Raw genomic sequence first — 15,937 nt, 5'->3', positions numbered from 1 at the left:
AATTTAAAATTTGCATTATTTGTACAATAAATCCCAATCAGAAACTTTCAAATACAACAACAAAAAAAGGAAAATACCAAAGAAATCTATAAGGGCCAAATACTTTTTCCTCACGTTTAACTGCAGAGTGCACGTGGGAAACGGCAACATTACATGAATTGTCTTTTAATTTAATAATTTTAAAATAAAATGGTTAAATATTTGATTACAGTTGAATTTGTTTGAAATAGTTAGATAATTAAACAATTTTAGACAATTTGTGACTTGGCAAATCTCTTTTAGCTTAAATATTTTTGGTCATTGGAATAAAATCAATTTCCTGAAGTAAAACTTCAACGAATGAGGTCTGAGCAGTGTGGTCTTTACAGAACTGGTAACTGTGAGGATAACATGATTTAAAGTCACTGCTAGTGGAGCAAAAGAAGTCTTTTAAAACCTTGAAAAAAGTTACTTTAGTGGCACAAACATTACTTATTCAGTTAGACATGGAAACGCAATTTAACATTTATTTTGGAGTTTAGATGCTGCAGTAAATTTAAATTAATCCCAAACGCTTCACCAAAATAATGTAAAAAAAAACAGATTATCAGAAAATAGAAAGTCGGACGTCTTACTGGTTTAAAGCTTTAGCACAGTTATCAAATAAAATTATTTTTTGACGAGACAATATTTAAAGGTGCAACAGGGAGCCGAAGGTGTCACGCCCATCCGGACCATGGGTCCCTAGAAATAAGAAAAAAAATAATGCAGGTCCATGTGGATAAAGAAGCTATTTTCTAATCCTGTTAATGTGTGCCATAAAGTTTGCATATGTCTGTGAATTTTAAAGACACGCTTTGATGCTAATAAAGCGCTTCTTTTTGAACAGTGTTGAAAGTTATTTTAGGTTTAGTGTGAACAGATGCATAGGACTACAAATGCGTCTCACCATATTGCCGTCATCGGTGTAGACACGGAGAAGAAAATGGCTGTGAGTTTAGCAAGCTTCGAATCTTTCTTCCAAGACGACAGAAGGAGCATTAGACGTGGAGACAATCTGACCATTTTTCTTCCACTTGTAGAGTTTAGTCATTCTTAGTTTTGCGATCATCAGATTTTTTCGGAATCCCACGTCACATGAGCACATGAGAGTGCTACCCACTAGCATTAGCATTAGCCAGTCTGTTCGTAGTTTAACTTCATCTCAAACATTGGACACTTTCACCTTTTAGAATGATTTGCGTCTTTGGTCTAGCTTCTTGACCCGATATTAGAGTAAAACTAAAAGATGCTGTGGCTTCCTAGGGATCCAGGAAATAACTACTGGGTCTCTCCCGTTACTTGCTTTGGAGCTTTTTGCCTGATAGTGTTGAATTACAAATGCCTGAGCTGCAATGTTGGCATTCAGCAACCCTGTGGGCTCACAGAATGTAAACAACGACTATTTTCCTCTTTGGTCTTCAAGGAATAGAATTAAATGGTAAATGGCCTGTATTTGATATAGCGCCTTCTAGAGATCTTGAAACCCCCCAAGGCGCTTTACAACACAATCAGTCATTCACCCATTCACACACACATTCACACACTGGTGGGGATGAGCTACAATGTAGCCACAGCTGCCCTGGGGCGCACTGACAGAGGCGAGGCTGCCGAGCACTGGCGCCACCGGTCCCTCCGACCACCACCAGCAGGCAACGTGGGTTAAGTGTCTTGCCCAAGGACACAACAGCAGCAACAGACTGAGCGGGGCTCGAACCAGCAACCTTCCGATTACGGGGCGAGCACTTAACTCCTGTGCCACCGTCGCCCCAACCGGCGGAGAAATAATCTGTTTCAGCATAACCTTTCTTCCAACATGACTGAGACATTAGACTGTTTTGTAATTATTTCACAGTAAAATTCTTACATATTGGACCTTTAAGAGCTGGTTTCAGCCTACAAAGAAGTTTGAAACTTAAAGAGCAAGTCACCCCCAAATCAACTATTTTTTGATAAACTATATAAATGTGTGTCTAATCGTGCTGCAGACACGAGTAGTCAATAGTTTAGCACTTTAGTGCATTTTAGTTAAAATATTAATTGTCTGCCTAAAACTGTCAGTGTTGTGCCGTTGTCAGGTAAAAACTCTGCACTGCATTTGTTTTTAAATCTGCCATCACTATTGGCTAAGAGGTACCCTAGAATGTTCGCTGGTACCATATGATGTCACAATGTCGTTGTGGCTGTGTGTGTGTGTATTTGTTAGTGGCTCTGTCCTCTCGGTCTGCTAGGTAACAGCATTGGTTGCATTTTTCAAAAGGGGAAGTGGGAGTGGAGTAATACTCTGGTAGGGGTTGACTTGCTCTTTGAGGATGTATTGTCATTAATCTAGCCATTCTTTTATTCTCAAACATATTTAACTGTTAATGTCAGGTTAGTGCAGCTGTAAATCTTTGCTAAAGAGCTTCAAATAAAATAAATGAGAATAGCAGCCTCAGGCAGGTTATAGGTGTGATAGTGATACTCCCAAAGAGGGCAGTACAGACTGTGTTATAGACAGAAACATCCAAGAGTTTGGGAAGTGAAACAAGAGCCGTCAGTGAGCATTGTGTAATAGCCACTTGGCAGATTATCAGGTGATCTCTGGGGAACACTTTCATGGAGGGACACAGGAAAAAAAGGCTTGTGTACTGTAAGAAATCCCTTTCAGCTTTCCCATTTGGGTGTTTTATCTTTAGCCGTTTGATAGAAAATATTAGTCCACTGAATGACAATCGGAATGTGAAAAATATTCATTTTAGTGAACAAAAATCCTCAAAAGTTTTAGTTTTTTTCTGCCACCGCTGAGCCAAAAGTGATTAATGACAAAAACAGATGAGAACTTAAATGGAATGATGTTCCATCCCAGGATTTCTGGTGCCCTACCAAAATATCTGTGCCACTCAAAGTGGACATGGCTGTTTTTCTTAAAGGTGCATTATGTAGAAATGAAATAAAAATGGCATCCTGCGGTAAAATGGGGTTACAGCAACCACTTTAAACAACTCTGGAGATTTTTGCCGTCCATCGTCAAATTAAAATGGTCGGTGCTGCAGTATTAGCTCGCAGAAGACACGGCAACCCCACACTTACCGATGGTTAACAGTAGTTGCATCCCTCCTTTTATTTTGAAAGGAGAACAACTAAGAATCCCTGCAGCCAGCTGGATATGAAATATGTTTTAGTATAACCTTCCTGCCAACATTACTGAAACAGACTCTTGGGATTTTCTCAAAGTAAAATTCTCACTATATTCTTACATGCAGCACCTTTAAGTTATAATAGATCTATGGTTGACACAGAACATGTTTATGAAGTTCTTTGCACTAAATCGCTCTCGCACAAAGATATTTAAGCAGTTTCAGTACCTTTCACAATGAGTTGTGTCAGGGCCCTGTCACTTTAAGAAAACAAGCTGGAGTTGGCCACACCCACTCAGGTTGAATCCCAATACTCACACTTCCACTCTTACACCCTTCAAATGCGCTTTCCTGCATAGGGTGTCCTGATTCTCAGATGCGGAAGTTGACCACGCCCCTTTTACACCCTTGATCTGCACTTTGCCAAAGTCCTCATCGATGCGGACTTAGGCAAAGGGTATTACCCACAATCTAATTTTGAGAAGAATGCAGAGCAATAGCTCAAGTGCCATTTCAGAAAAAATATGTAATCCCATATATATATATATATATATATATATATATATATATATATATATATATATATATATATATATATATATATATATATATATATATATATATATATATATATAAAGTAAGTTTTAAATTGTGTACAGATTAGAAGCACATCTTTACTGTTGGAAAGATGCATTCCATGTCTGTTGATAAATATTGTCTACTGACAACGGTGCTGTGTGTTTGTTTTTGGACACGACATGTCAGTAATTTAATCGCTTGTTTTGGCTCAATTTTACAGACTGCAGAGTAAACAATAAAATATTAAGTTTAAAATTGAAAGAGAAATTTTCCTATTTCAGTGAGGGAAAATTTTTTTGGAATGTTTCTGAAAAATCAAATCTTCACTATTAGAACCAAATTTTCATAACTTCCTCTTTTACCCTAAAGGAAAGACAATTCATGATTTTTATTCATGCCCTAAATGTTTTAGACTAATATTCAATGTGGACAGCAATAAATGCAAATATGCCAAATAACTTTTTGTTTGAAAATAGTTAATAAGGATTTTTTTAAAAGTAGTACAATCGAGGACGCATTGCTCACTGTCCCAATTCGGCTATTATCCGCTCACCTGTGTACCACACACTCAAAGCCTCACCGCACTCTATCCAAGTGCACTTCGCTGAGGACCGTAGGGTGCAGTGCGAGTTTTGGGATTGGGCCTGAGAAGCTCCGATATCTGGGAGGGCCTTGAAGCAGAGTCGCTGCAATCTATGTCACAAGTTGAGTGATTAAAACCCAGTTAGGATGTCTGATGAGTGTTTGCATTAACACACGGCGTGCCTCACTGTCTGTTGGATCTAAAAAATATATTTTTTTAAATTATGAGGTGAAATTATGTATTTGAGGTTTGTTTTTTTTATTCTGCTTCTTCAATCTTCAGTAACCCAAATAGTTCAAAGTTGTCTTTTATTGACGCTAAAATGTGACATTTTCTGCTGAACTGTTTGATTTAGGTTTTATTTTTCATCACCGACACGTTGACCTGAAACCAAACAGCTGATTTCTGCGTCTCACCAGCACAGCGTGACAGCGGCGACCGCCACCCATGTGACACAGCAGATGCCCTTCCCCTTCTTCCCGCTGTACCCGTGACCCGTGCTGCCATCTTCATCCTCCTCCTCCTCTTCGGATCCCTCGCTCCGGTCGCCGCGGTGACAGCAGCAGTAGTGTATGAGGAAGGAGAGAACCACCAAGAGGGAGATGACGAGGGCGATGGCTGATAGACTGGACAAAATCAGCAGAGTCTGAAAAAGGCACGAGGAGGTGGGTGAGGAGATGAGTCGCCGAGTGCAAAAGATAAAAATCACGTTGAATTTAAAGGAGCAGTTTACGTTTCTATAGCGTCTCCAAGCGTCCCGCCCACATGAACAGTGGGAGATGATGATAAAAAGGTGTGTGCATATGAATCATGTCCAAACAGACAGGGAGCATAAAGCAGTTAGACAGGCTCATAAAGGAAACGCTGATTCTCTACCCTTCACAGGCGTGTAGCTGGGAAACCCTGATGTTTCGCCGCACCATGATGGAGTTTAACGCCACTACGCCACATCTGGCTCTGCTTTGATCAATAGAGTCAACAGTACTGAAACTGAAACGCATATTGCTTCCACTCATTTCTGCAGCTTTATCCTCCATCCATCTGCCCGTCTGTCACTCCCCATTCCTCCCTCTGTCTCCCCTCCTGTTCTCCGAAGCCCCTCCTCATCGCTCCACTCCACCCATCCCCGTTTCCCCACTCCCCCCCGGTCTTTTCTTTCTTTCCATCCACACCGCTGAATCTCTATTAATAATCTGACCTACTTAAAACCTTCGCTGCCACTCTCTCTGGCTCCCGCTCTGACTGCGTTCCCTCTCTCTGTGCCCAGTTCGCCAACCTCCTCACATTACTCGTTGCCTCTCTCACCCCCGTTCTCCGAGTCTCTTTTGTCTTTCAGTTCTACAGGACAAATTGTGCTCTCGCTCCCTTACCCGCCTCCTTTTGGTACCAAAGTCAAGTCAGAAACACTCAGAGAGGCAAAACGCTGCATTTTGCTGCAGAACAAAACTCCATCTTGCAGACAAAAGCGACACAGGTAGCATGCACCGCCTGAATGAATTCTCTACTTTTATGCAAAACAGTATTTCAAGTGAGGTAAAGGAGCAAAAATACGACTAGAAATCTTACACATTTAATCGTGTCAATTAATAAACATGGAAAATGTCATTTTCACGGTTCAGCAGGTTGCCATTACTTGCAGGGATTTATGGAGCTAATTATTCGAGTCATGTGGCACAAATTACCCATCATCCTGCTAACGTGTAATAAACCACACCTGTGCATCCAAACAGAGCACCTGGGACTGAAATAATCATGCATCGCAGCACCCGAGGGTGGGTTTGGTCTGAGTTTTTGTCAGGAGTTTGTTACCTGCTGGTACTCCCAGCTGTCAGGGACAAAGGTGTTGTCCCTCATCTGCATACTGAAGTCCAGTCGGGGCAGAGCATGACACATTCTCACCCATATCGAAGCAGTGTAGCTGGGCACTGTCGTCATGGCAGCCATGGTTTACTGCCAGCGGTCCCCCTTCTTCTCCTTCCGCCCTGTGGGAGGGAAGACACGGGGGTTAGTCAAACCAGGATGTGAAGATGTGAAGATGAGGCGGGGGGGGGGGGGGGGGGGGGGGGGTGACAAGGCCAAGGAGAGGTGGCATGAACAGAACCAGGAGGAGGTGCGGAAGTCTGGGCGTCTTTCCACGTTCATGACACGGCTCAAATGTGGTGGGGTCTATATTTATATTTAAATAAAGAAATACTCGTCAAAAATGCCACTTAAACAGAAAAAATTGCATCTGTAGCAAGTATGTGATCCATGTAGGGATTTTTTTTAATATAAAAATACTGTTAAATGCTCCGTTTCCTGAGGTTATTTGCAGATTTTTCTTTTTTCCCCTTTTTTATTAGCCTGGCAAGCCATCCTATGTATGTGGATATTTAGGATGGCTTGATGCAAAGCATAATTATTTTGCTCGGGTAAATGAGGCTAATTTTTTATAAGCATTTTTGTCCAAAATGTTTCAAAAATTGGGCCAAAACTGCCGATTTGGAAAGTCGCTCAGCGCACGAACACTTGGGTTTAAAAAGATTTTCCAAAAAACATAAAACAAATTTCTTTGTTTTTGCTCAATTTTACCTGCTCAACAGGACACCTGCAACACAACAAAACTAAGTGTTTTACATTTTTTGTTAATAAAAAAGAAATAAAATAAAAGATCTGCCAATTTTAAACATGATATGCAAAGAGTTGAATTTTGATTTGTACTTTTACTTTTAAACAGACTGTTTTATCTGCATTTACTGATGATGGGCATCATGTATTTTAAAAAGCATCAATAGTGTATGCTTGTGGGTTGCTGTGCAGGGCCGGATATAATGGCTCTGCGGGCCAGGGGGCTACACTTTAGACACCTGTGTTCGACACCATTTTATATCAAAGAAATGTGGCATTAAAAAAAGTCAACTTAGCCAAATTTGACAAAGGCTCTTTATGCTTGAAGCCAGATATCCAACTACACAAAAATATAATCTTCTACGGTTTGGCCTGTCGTCCACACCAAAGCTAAGCTATATGGCACCAAAAATGATTCTGGAAAGTTGCAAATTCTCCGTTGTCAGCATTTGTTTGTGGATTTAAATAACCAGGATTATGTATGCTCTGATACACACATGCGACCTGTTTTTATAAGCTTGGTTGCTGCTTTATGTAGAAGACCACGGGCGAAGGACGACGTTAAGGACCATGTTCACTGAGAAACTCCTTTTTTTACTTGTCATTTCTGTGTTTTACGTGCGGGCTAAAAGCGAAACTAGTCTTCTACTTCTATTTCCTTCTTTAGTCTCTGATTGAAAATAAACGGAAACACTCTGATTAGGAGTCACTCAGATCAATGTCACACTGAATATTAGCATTCATGGGCTCACCTATGTCGACTTGCTATGGGGAAAACTGTTGTTAAGTGTCCAGAAGAGAGCAGAGCACATCTCTGCCAGTAGAAGCTAACCATTAGCATTGGCGACTCCACAAACGGCGGAACACATTCAGGCCTGTGTTGTTTGTGGAGATAAAACATCAACGATGCAGAGCAAATTGAGTCAGTGGTAGAGTCATGTTGCTGTTAACCAATCAGAAGGGAGTTGTCCAAATATCAGGGGTGTTTGTCAATGCCAAGGAACCTCGCCTTGATGTCTTGGTCCCGCCCCGGTTGCCTAGGAGATACGTCATCAGGAACCGCCAAGACGTGTTTGAATGTTCATGCTCTACCAATGCGTCTGTTCTCCGTTTGTTAGCCGTTCAGCTAGCTGAGCCAGGATAGGAGCTGTCTTGTAGCCTAGCCTTGGTCAAACATTTCCCAGAATACAGCGCGGAATTTTCAAAAGCATGGCGGATCAGAAGCCGGCAGCTACTTCAGGGACAAATTTCCAGTTTAAATGTAAGTCAACTAATTTTAAATGTTTTTTTAGATCCAAAAGAAGTTATCTATGGTTGGTTAGTTGCTTAGTAATTGCAGCTTGGAAGGCTAGTGGGTAGTAACTCGCTTACATATGTAATCTAACAAATATATACACAATTTAAAAAGTAAACACGTTATATATTTATATTGAAACTTATATGTATAAAGTATGATATATCCCGTGTCATTTGATGCAAGTCTGTTCCATTAGCTGATTTCTTTGACCAAGGAAGGACAGTGTCCTCGTAAGCAAGACGCCTGGCCTCGCATGACATCGCCTTGCGAGGCCAGGCGACTTGACATTGAGGATCACCCTCAGGAAATTGGACTCGAAATTCTGTCGTCTGAAGCTCCACTCTTCCCTGGCTCACTTCTACTTCCTGAAACAGGAGCGCCAGAGACTTGTTTATACTAGAGACCACTGCAGATGTGTTGAAAAACAAGTGAACTTTTCTTTTAGGAACAATTATTGCACACCACCAATTATTCAACATCCAAGGAATGTTTCTCAGCAAAGACAGGCGATTTGGGGAACTACCACCACCTACAGGCTTTGCATGCCTATGCACTAGATTCTTTTTTGTTGAAAACAAGGTGGTGCCTTTTTCTAGACGAGTGGGGGAGGATACACAGCCTAAGAATGGCATCATTACTTCATACTTTTACTTCCAGGGAGAGAGGACACACCGATTGTGGATACTCGGCCTGATGATCACTGGATTTCTCCTGATTGGAGTGGGAGGATATCTGGTTTTCTGGAAATTTGGGAAGACGGGAGCGATTGGAGGGCGACCCGCACCCAAGGAAAGCACTGTCCGTGTGGAGACTTCTCAGACTGGGACGTTACTTGAGGTGAATCGTAAGCTGGACAATGTTCTAGCTGCGATACCGGTATTAGTGCGCAAAATGGATGTCATCGCGGAGAGAGTCACCGGACGGTATGGACAGGTTTAAAAACCCAAAATTGGCTTCACTGAAGGACTGGAATGATCAGTTTAAAGACTGAAGGCAGAGAGGAAAATTATCTCAACCTGACCCAAACAAATTCTTGCTATCTGAATCTGACGCCCTGGTAGCCTTGAGTGGCAAGCAACAAACCCCCTCGAAGGAATGCAGACAGATGCTGTGTAAACCTGACCTACCGCCCCCGGATTGGTGGGCTTCAGCCTGGCGAGGTCATCAGCTATAGGAGTCAATGTGCTCTTCGCTTCTCCCAAGATCTCCCTCCCACCTGTGACTGTACAGTAAATGAGTGCCGTAGGTGGCTGCTCTCGCTGGGGGGAAATAGGATCTGAAGTCTGAAGTCTGTTGCATATTTGTTGAAGTTTTTTTTTTGCAGAGCAAAGCTGCCCTCCTGGTGGAGGGTAACTATGAAGTGCCTTTTTTCCCTCCACCTGAACCAATCCTCATGTAACCCTCTTATCTCTATTAAGGTAGTGCAACTCAGGGTTGCGAATGACCACAGTCACCAATTCTTGTCATGTGTCTTGCCCATGTATATCTGATCTCTGAATTGTGTGTACTGAAACTCTAATTTCCCTCTGGGATTAATAAAGTATTGATTGACCGATTACATTTACAACGTTTGATCTGGGACACAAATTAGAAAATAAAGCGTTTGGCTGTTATCATTCAATACAACCAAAGCTGGTCAAGAGGGGAGAAAGTAGGCTAAATGCAGGCAGAGGACAAATCCAGTTCTCCAAAAGTGGAATCCTCCCGGTGAAGACGGAGCAGAAAGGGCAACAACAGAGGCTGTTGTAGGACACCGCCAAGCAAAGCTTTACTGTTCAAGAGCCGAGAAACATTTACACACATGAAAAGTTTTAGAGTCCAGCTCAATGCTGATGTCACAGACTGATATCCTGCATCAATACCGCGCAAACACACTCAAATGATGGTCTGTGTTGGATTTTAAGTCTCTCTTAGTAATAAAACTTTCAATCAACACACTGTTCCACTTTACAGTCCCTATTGATTCCCCATACAGAGGCCTTTTGTAAACATCCGCACATGGCTGAGTTCGTACGGTACAGAAAAACGGTTTGGATTTTGCCACGCGACGCATTTGATGTTGAACAAGCTCGCTGTTCAGATCCGGGTCGTCAACGGAAGAGAACAAGTTAATAGATCACCACACAGAATAAGCCCATTACAACAAGTCTGCTCACCTTCACAGTTCCAGCGCTCACAACCGTCATAAACCAAATCACTGCCAACACTCCATTTCCATTCATAAAACGCAACAAACGCCATTTTTTAGGGTCAAAGCCTTTCAAGAGGTGCAATAAACAACTAAAGGAGGAATTTCACAATTAGAGGGGAATAAATCTGCCCCAAGAGAACATCACCAACATGAGAATGATGGCTCCTCCACGGTTATGTAGAATGACACATTTCTGGAAGTTGTCAGGTCAAAGATCAGGTAAGAATCTCCTCCAACTCCTAAATCGAAATATGGAGTTGACCTAATGAGGAGCTGATGGAAGTGAGGTGGGGAGGGGGTCCCAGAGGCAGGAGGGGGTTACTCAGCAGTTGTCACAGATAGGGAGCCTCGAGGTGACGTGATATCTTCTGCCAGCTTCTTATGTCCGTTGCATAACTTTACAGATAAATGAGCTTTAGAGCTAAGCTGAAGAGAAACAGAAAAATGGAAAGGAGTTGGGCTAAATCCAGAATATAAGCTTACAGCCTTAAATCATAACAAAAGAAGGCAGAAAACCCAGTAAATAAAGTTTAAACACAAGCGAGGGTGAAATGACTCGCACATATGAGACTCCATGATGTCTGGATGTAAAGAAAAGGGCCATTTTGTGAGGCAGCTAATGAGAACAAGGCTAGACGCGCCTTCTGTTTGCTGGATTTAGGATCATCTTTGGTGCACAGAAATCAACTCCACCTTTAATTCTTCTTTCCGTCAGCTGATTGGAGCTGGGACTCCATGTAGAGCTGCACATTTCTAACTGGCTTCATAAAATCTGTCAGCATTACAGCCTGGATGTTCATCTTGCAACGACCTCTTTAGAGAGCAGAATTTAATGAGAACATTACATCTTTAAGACCCATTAAATCTGCTGAGAGAAACTAATCGTCCAACCTGTAAAAAGCAGAGAGAATTCACTCAGGTTTAAATCCTCATCTGCAGAAGACTTGCTCTGCTCCGACCAGGCGGGACCATTCAAAGTGCTGCTGGAAGGTCGGAGCTTACCAGAAGCGTCCAGCATGACAGGAAGTTCAAAGGCGTCCACGGGATCCGAATAAAATAAAAAATTTGGGGTAAAATTAAGAAATAACGACATCCGCGGCTTAATAGCGTTTTCTAAAATGTTGATGGGAGAAAAATGATTAATCTCTGTATTTAATGCAATTTTATGGTCAAGGGCGCCCCCAAAGGGTGGCCAGGGGTGGCCATTGCTGCCCCCCCAGGAAAAGCCAGTGTTAACAAATCATATTAATGTTCAGTCAAACCATATATTAATCTTGTTTTTTCAAGATATAATTGTAAAACAAAATAAAAATTACAATTAATGAGTAAAGAAATAATCAGAATAAAAAATATACATATGTTTCTGCTTCTCACCAATTAAAAAAAGTTTTTATCACCATAGTTTTTTGTTTTTTTGTGAACACAGCAACACAGGTGAAAAAAAAACTAAAAAAATAAAATTTTAAATTATATTTGGGGTAACATTTGAAATAACTGAAATGTATTTTTCTAAAATGTTTGCGTTTGTAAAATTTAAGTTGAATGTTTTGGATATGTGCTGTTATTTTAATAAAAATGAATAAAGGTGCAATGCAGCACGTCGCCACAGGCTAAATTCTCCCAGAGTTACCACAAGAACCAATTTGGTGTGCCACCCCAAAAATTTCTTTGGCCCCATCTGGCCACCCCATCAAAATTTTCTGGAGGCACCCCTGATTTTGGTTCCACAAAGACCCATCAAGTGTGTCTGCAAAGACGAACATAGAGCCATGAGTGATTTTGTGGAGTAAACATGCAGAGTGAATTTGGTCTCATTTGAATGACGGATCTTTGCAGCCACATCAGCTGGTCAGGAATCCGCCTCTTACCTCAGTCGGCCGTCGGGAGATTTCCCTCTCCTCCTTGTCTCGTCTCTTTGCCGGTAGCCCGTTAAATATTTACCCTCTCAGAGGGGTCTCGAGCCTGCCGTTGATGCTTGATGCTCTTGAAAATTCATCATCCTAAACAAAAACATTAAAAAATAAAAATGGCACACGAGCGTGCCAAAAACAAAAAAAAAAGCTAATTTACAAAAAGGTGCCAAATTCTAAAGCAACGATTAAAATATGAAATTGGGAGTAATTGTACGGTTGTCTGGTGACGGTGGAGAGGTGTTTGTGTTGATGGATGGGAGAAGAGCTCTCAGCGAGAGCGAGTTAGTGAGCGAGAGAGAGAGAGAGAGAGGGAGGGAGGGAGGGATTAGGATTGAGGAGACACCCCTGAGGGACTCTTTATCGTTGCATTGTAGCCCTTCGCCGCTTAACGCCCAAATGACTTCCCAAAACGATATTGCTCCAAGATAATTAATCCGTTACCGTGGATTAGAAGGGTCCAACCCAGTCGGATGGAGAGGCACGTTCGCAGTAACGACCACCTCACGACACCGGTTTCTGCCCGCAACAGCAGACTGAACCGGATTACCAAGAGTAGCAATGCAAAAGTCCTCCCAGTGCCTGGTTGGGAGGAGGGGTTTTAAAAATCCAGTCACATCTTAGATGCACAGTTGGGATACCCCGGTAAAAAAGAAATAAAAGATGCATCTGAAGCTGGGAGAGGAAAACTGGAACACAGGGATGCTTTTAGGGAGGGGGGAAACGCGGGGAATTGGGGAGATTGGGTGGGAGGGGGTGTGCATGGGTTCCCAGGGAGGGATGCTGAGAGAAAGGGGAGGGAGGGCGAGCCATGGATGGAGCGAACAATGAACAGAAAGGGGCAAAGCAGTGTGCAGCGGATTAATAGGCAGGAGCAGTTTTCAGCGGAGGCCGCACCAACGCCGATAAGGAGGCGAAAGAAAACGCGTAACAACGTGACAGACGTGATGAGCGCACGCCGTGGAGGAGCCGCAATGTAAGAAGGCAAACGTGAAGACGTGGAGGTGAAACCCAGCGAGGATGGATCTGAAGTGTTTGCCTTCCATGGGGGGGGTGGGGGGGGCGAGAGGAGGGAGAGAGGGGGGTGGCGTTGGTTTTTCTGTGTCACTGAAAGAGAGAGGGGGAGGGGAGATAATACGAGCGAGGGAGCAAACAGTAGCTTTGTGTGCGTGTGTGTGTGTGTGTGTGTGTGTGTGTGTGTGTGTGTGTGTGTGTGTGTGTGTGTGTGTGTGTGTGTGTAAAACCCATATTATGGATGCAAGACTTGAGCTGAGGGTTTACACGGCCTCCAACGTGTCGGAGCAGCGGCACATCCGTCACCGCGACGAGAAAATCTCACGACTCCGCGAGTCTCAAAACGAAGCGATTTAATATTCAGCCTCAAACCGGCTCTTGTGATAATCTGTAGAAGAAGAGACAGTAACCAGTGTCCTCTGAACCACAGACATCAAGAGTTTTACCCTCCATGAACAGTTTATTAATCCAGAGTAAACAGAGACATGTTGGGCCTGCAGCCCTTAAAATCACACCAGATTAAAAGGAACAGAAAATACAAAAATTAGTTTTTAATTCAAATAATGGCTGAAAACTGACTAATTACACGACTCATGATGATGCTCAGAGAGACGCAAACTAAACTTTGTGAAAGAAATCTGCCGTGAAATGTTTAATCTAACATATCTGATGATTAGTCAGTTTCTGTGTATTTTTCATCCAAATAGTGAGCTGTGATCTTGAATTAAATCATGATAAACAGACACCATCATGGTGGTCGGCATCAGATGAACAAATCGAACACTTTGTTAATAGAAGGTCTAAGCACGAGGACAGCTGTGCGTCTTTTCAGATCTTAGATGTTTTGCATTTGATCGAAGACAAATTTCAATGGATAAAAATGTCGGATTTCACCTTAAATTTGAACATTTTTATGTTGATTCTGTTATCTGAAAACATGAAAACAGCTCAACGGATAATTTGGGTAATTTTGGGATTATATGCATGACGTTTAAGATAGGGATGCAACGATAACACTTTTTTCCAAACCGATACGATACCGATACTTGGATCTGAGTACTCGCCGATACCGATTACCAATACCGATACTTCTACCACACAAGAAAATGCAATGATTTGGAATACAGATTTTATTTTCTTCTCTGCTTTCAACAGGAAAAGACTGAGGTAGATAAAAAGTAAAATATATGAATGGAAATCATCACAAAAGTAAAATATTAGGCGAACAGAAATGACAAGTTACAGTGAAGCAATTTTCAAGCAACTGCATTGGTATCAGCTCCTGGTATCCGTTAACTTTTACCAATACCGATACTGGTATCGGTACCGATACCAGTATCGATACCGATACCAGTATCGTATCGGTGCATCCCTAGTTTAAGACCGACGGCCTTCATTTCTCGACATTTTTCTATCTTAAAATCTCCATACAAACTAGAATTTTGTTCCTTAAATAGAATTAAAGACAGTGTGAAAGAAGATCATAATGCTATTATTTATGTGGAACATTTCTATTCGCCCGACTCCCACAACTATTTTATTATAAGCCCTTAAAGAGCAAGTCACCCCCAAATCAACTTATTTTCCTGGTAAACTACATAAATGTGCGTCTAATCGTGCTGCAGACACGTGTAGTCAATAGTTTTGCACTTTAGTGCATTTCAGTTAAAATTTAAATCTTCTGCTTAAAACTGTCAGCGTTGTGTCGTCAGGTAAAAACTGCACTGCATTAGAATTTAAATCTGCCATCGCTATTGGCTAAGAGGTACCCTTAAATGTTAGCTGGTACCATATGATGTCACAATGTGGCTCGTTCATGCCGCTTTGCGCTGTATAACATACAAAAGATCAGACCATACCTAACACAACATGTCACCCAGCTCCTGGTGCAATCTACTGTCATCTCCCGCCTCGATTACTGCAACGCCCTTCTAACTGGTCTTCCAGGCTGTACTGTGAGACCTCTTCAAATGGTGCAGAACACAGCGGCGCGTCTGGTCTTCAATCAGCCTAAAAGAGCACACGTCACCCCTCTGTTCATTGAGCTCCACTGGCTACCGCTAGCAGCACGCATCAAATTCAAATAGCTAACACTAGCATACAAAGTCCGAGACGGTACGGCTCCCATCTACCTGAATCCTCTTGCAAAGGCTTACGTCTCGGTCCGGCCGCTCATCACAGGATCGTCGGCTAGCAGTGCCTACACCACGCTCAGGACAATCCCGACTCTTCTCATGCATCGTTCCACAAATGTGGAATGACCTTCCAAGCACTACCAGAACAGGGGCTTCCTTTTCAATTTTCAAGAAACTCCTGAAGACCCTGCTCTTCAGAGAGCATCTTCTAAACTAGCACCCTCCCTGCACCCACCCCCCCTCTCTACTGTCCACTCCTTGTTCCCTCCTCTCCATGATTGATGTCAAGTTGTTGTTGTTATTGTTGTTGTTAGCCTCAAGGGCAACATGCCGATTATCACTTGTAAGTCGCTTTGGACAAAAGCGTCTGCTAAATACATAAACATAAACAATGTCATTGTGTGTGTGTGTGTGTGTGTGTGTGTGTGTGTGTGTGTGTGTGTGTGTGTGTGTGTGTGTGTGTGTGTGTGTGTGTGTGTATTTG

General features: G+C 42.3%; 1 protein-coding gene across 3 annotated transcripts in view; it reads right to left on the bottom strand.

Moving 5' to 3' along the window:
* ttyh1 (tweety family member 1) overlaps positions 1-12,477 on the bottom strand; it is a 33,051-nt gene extending 20,574 nt beyond the window's left edge. For all 3 annotated transcript variants that reach the window (XM_054741370.2, XM_054741371.2, XM_054741372.2), the window contains exons 1-3: positions 12,263-12,477; positions 6,109-6,281; positions 4,716-4,945 (exon numbers count right to left, since the gene is read on the bottom strand). In XM_054741370.2, coding sequence (XP_054597345.2) covers positions 4,716-4,945; positions 6,109-6,243 — 365 coding nt within the window. In that variant the 5' untranslated portion in view covers positions 6,244-6,281; positions 12,263-12,477. The remainder of the gene's footprint in view (positions 1-4,715; positions 4,946-6,108; positions 6,282-12,262) is intronic.
* Between the last annotated feature and the right edge of the window lie 3,460 nt (positions 12,478-15,937).

This window comes from Nothobranchius furzeri, chromosome 5, assembly GCF_043380555.1.
Source record: "Nothobranchius furzeri strain GRZ-AD chromosome 5, NfurGRZ-RIMD1, whole genome shotgun sequence".
NCBI classification, from domain to species: Eukaryota; Metazoa; Chordata; class Actinopteri; order Cyprinodontiformes; family Nothobranchiidae; genus Nothobranchius; species Nothobranchius furzeri.
This window is presented reverse-complemented; position numbering and strand designations above follow the sequence as displayed.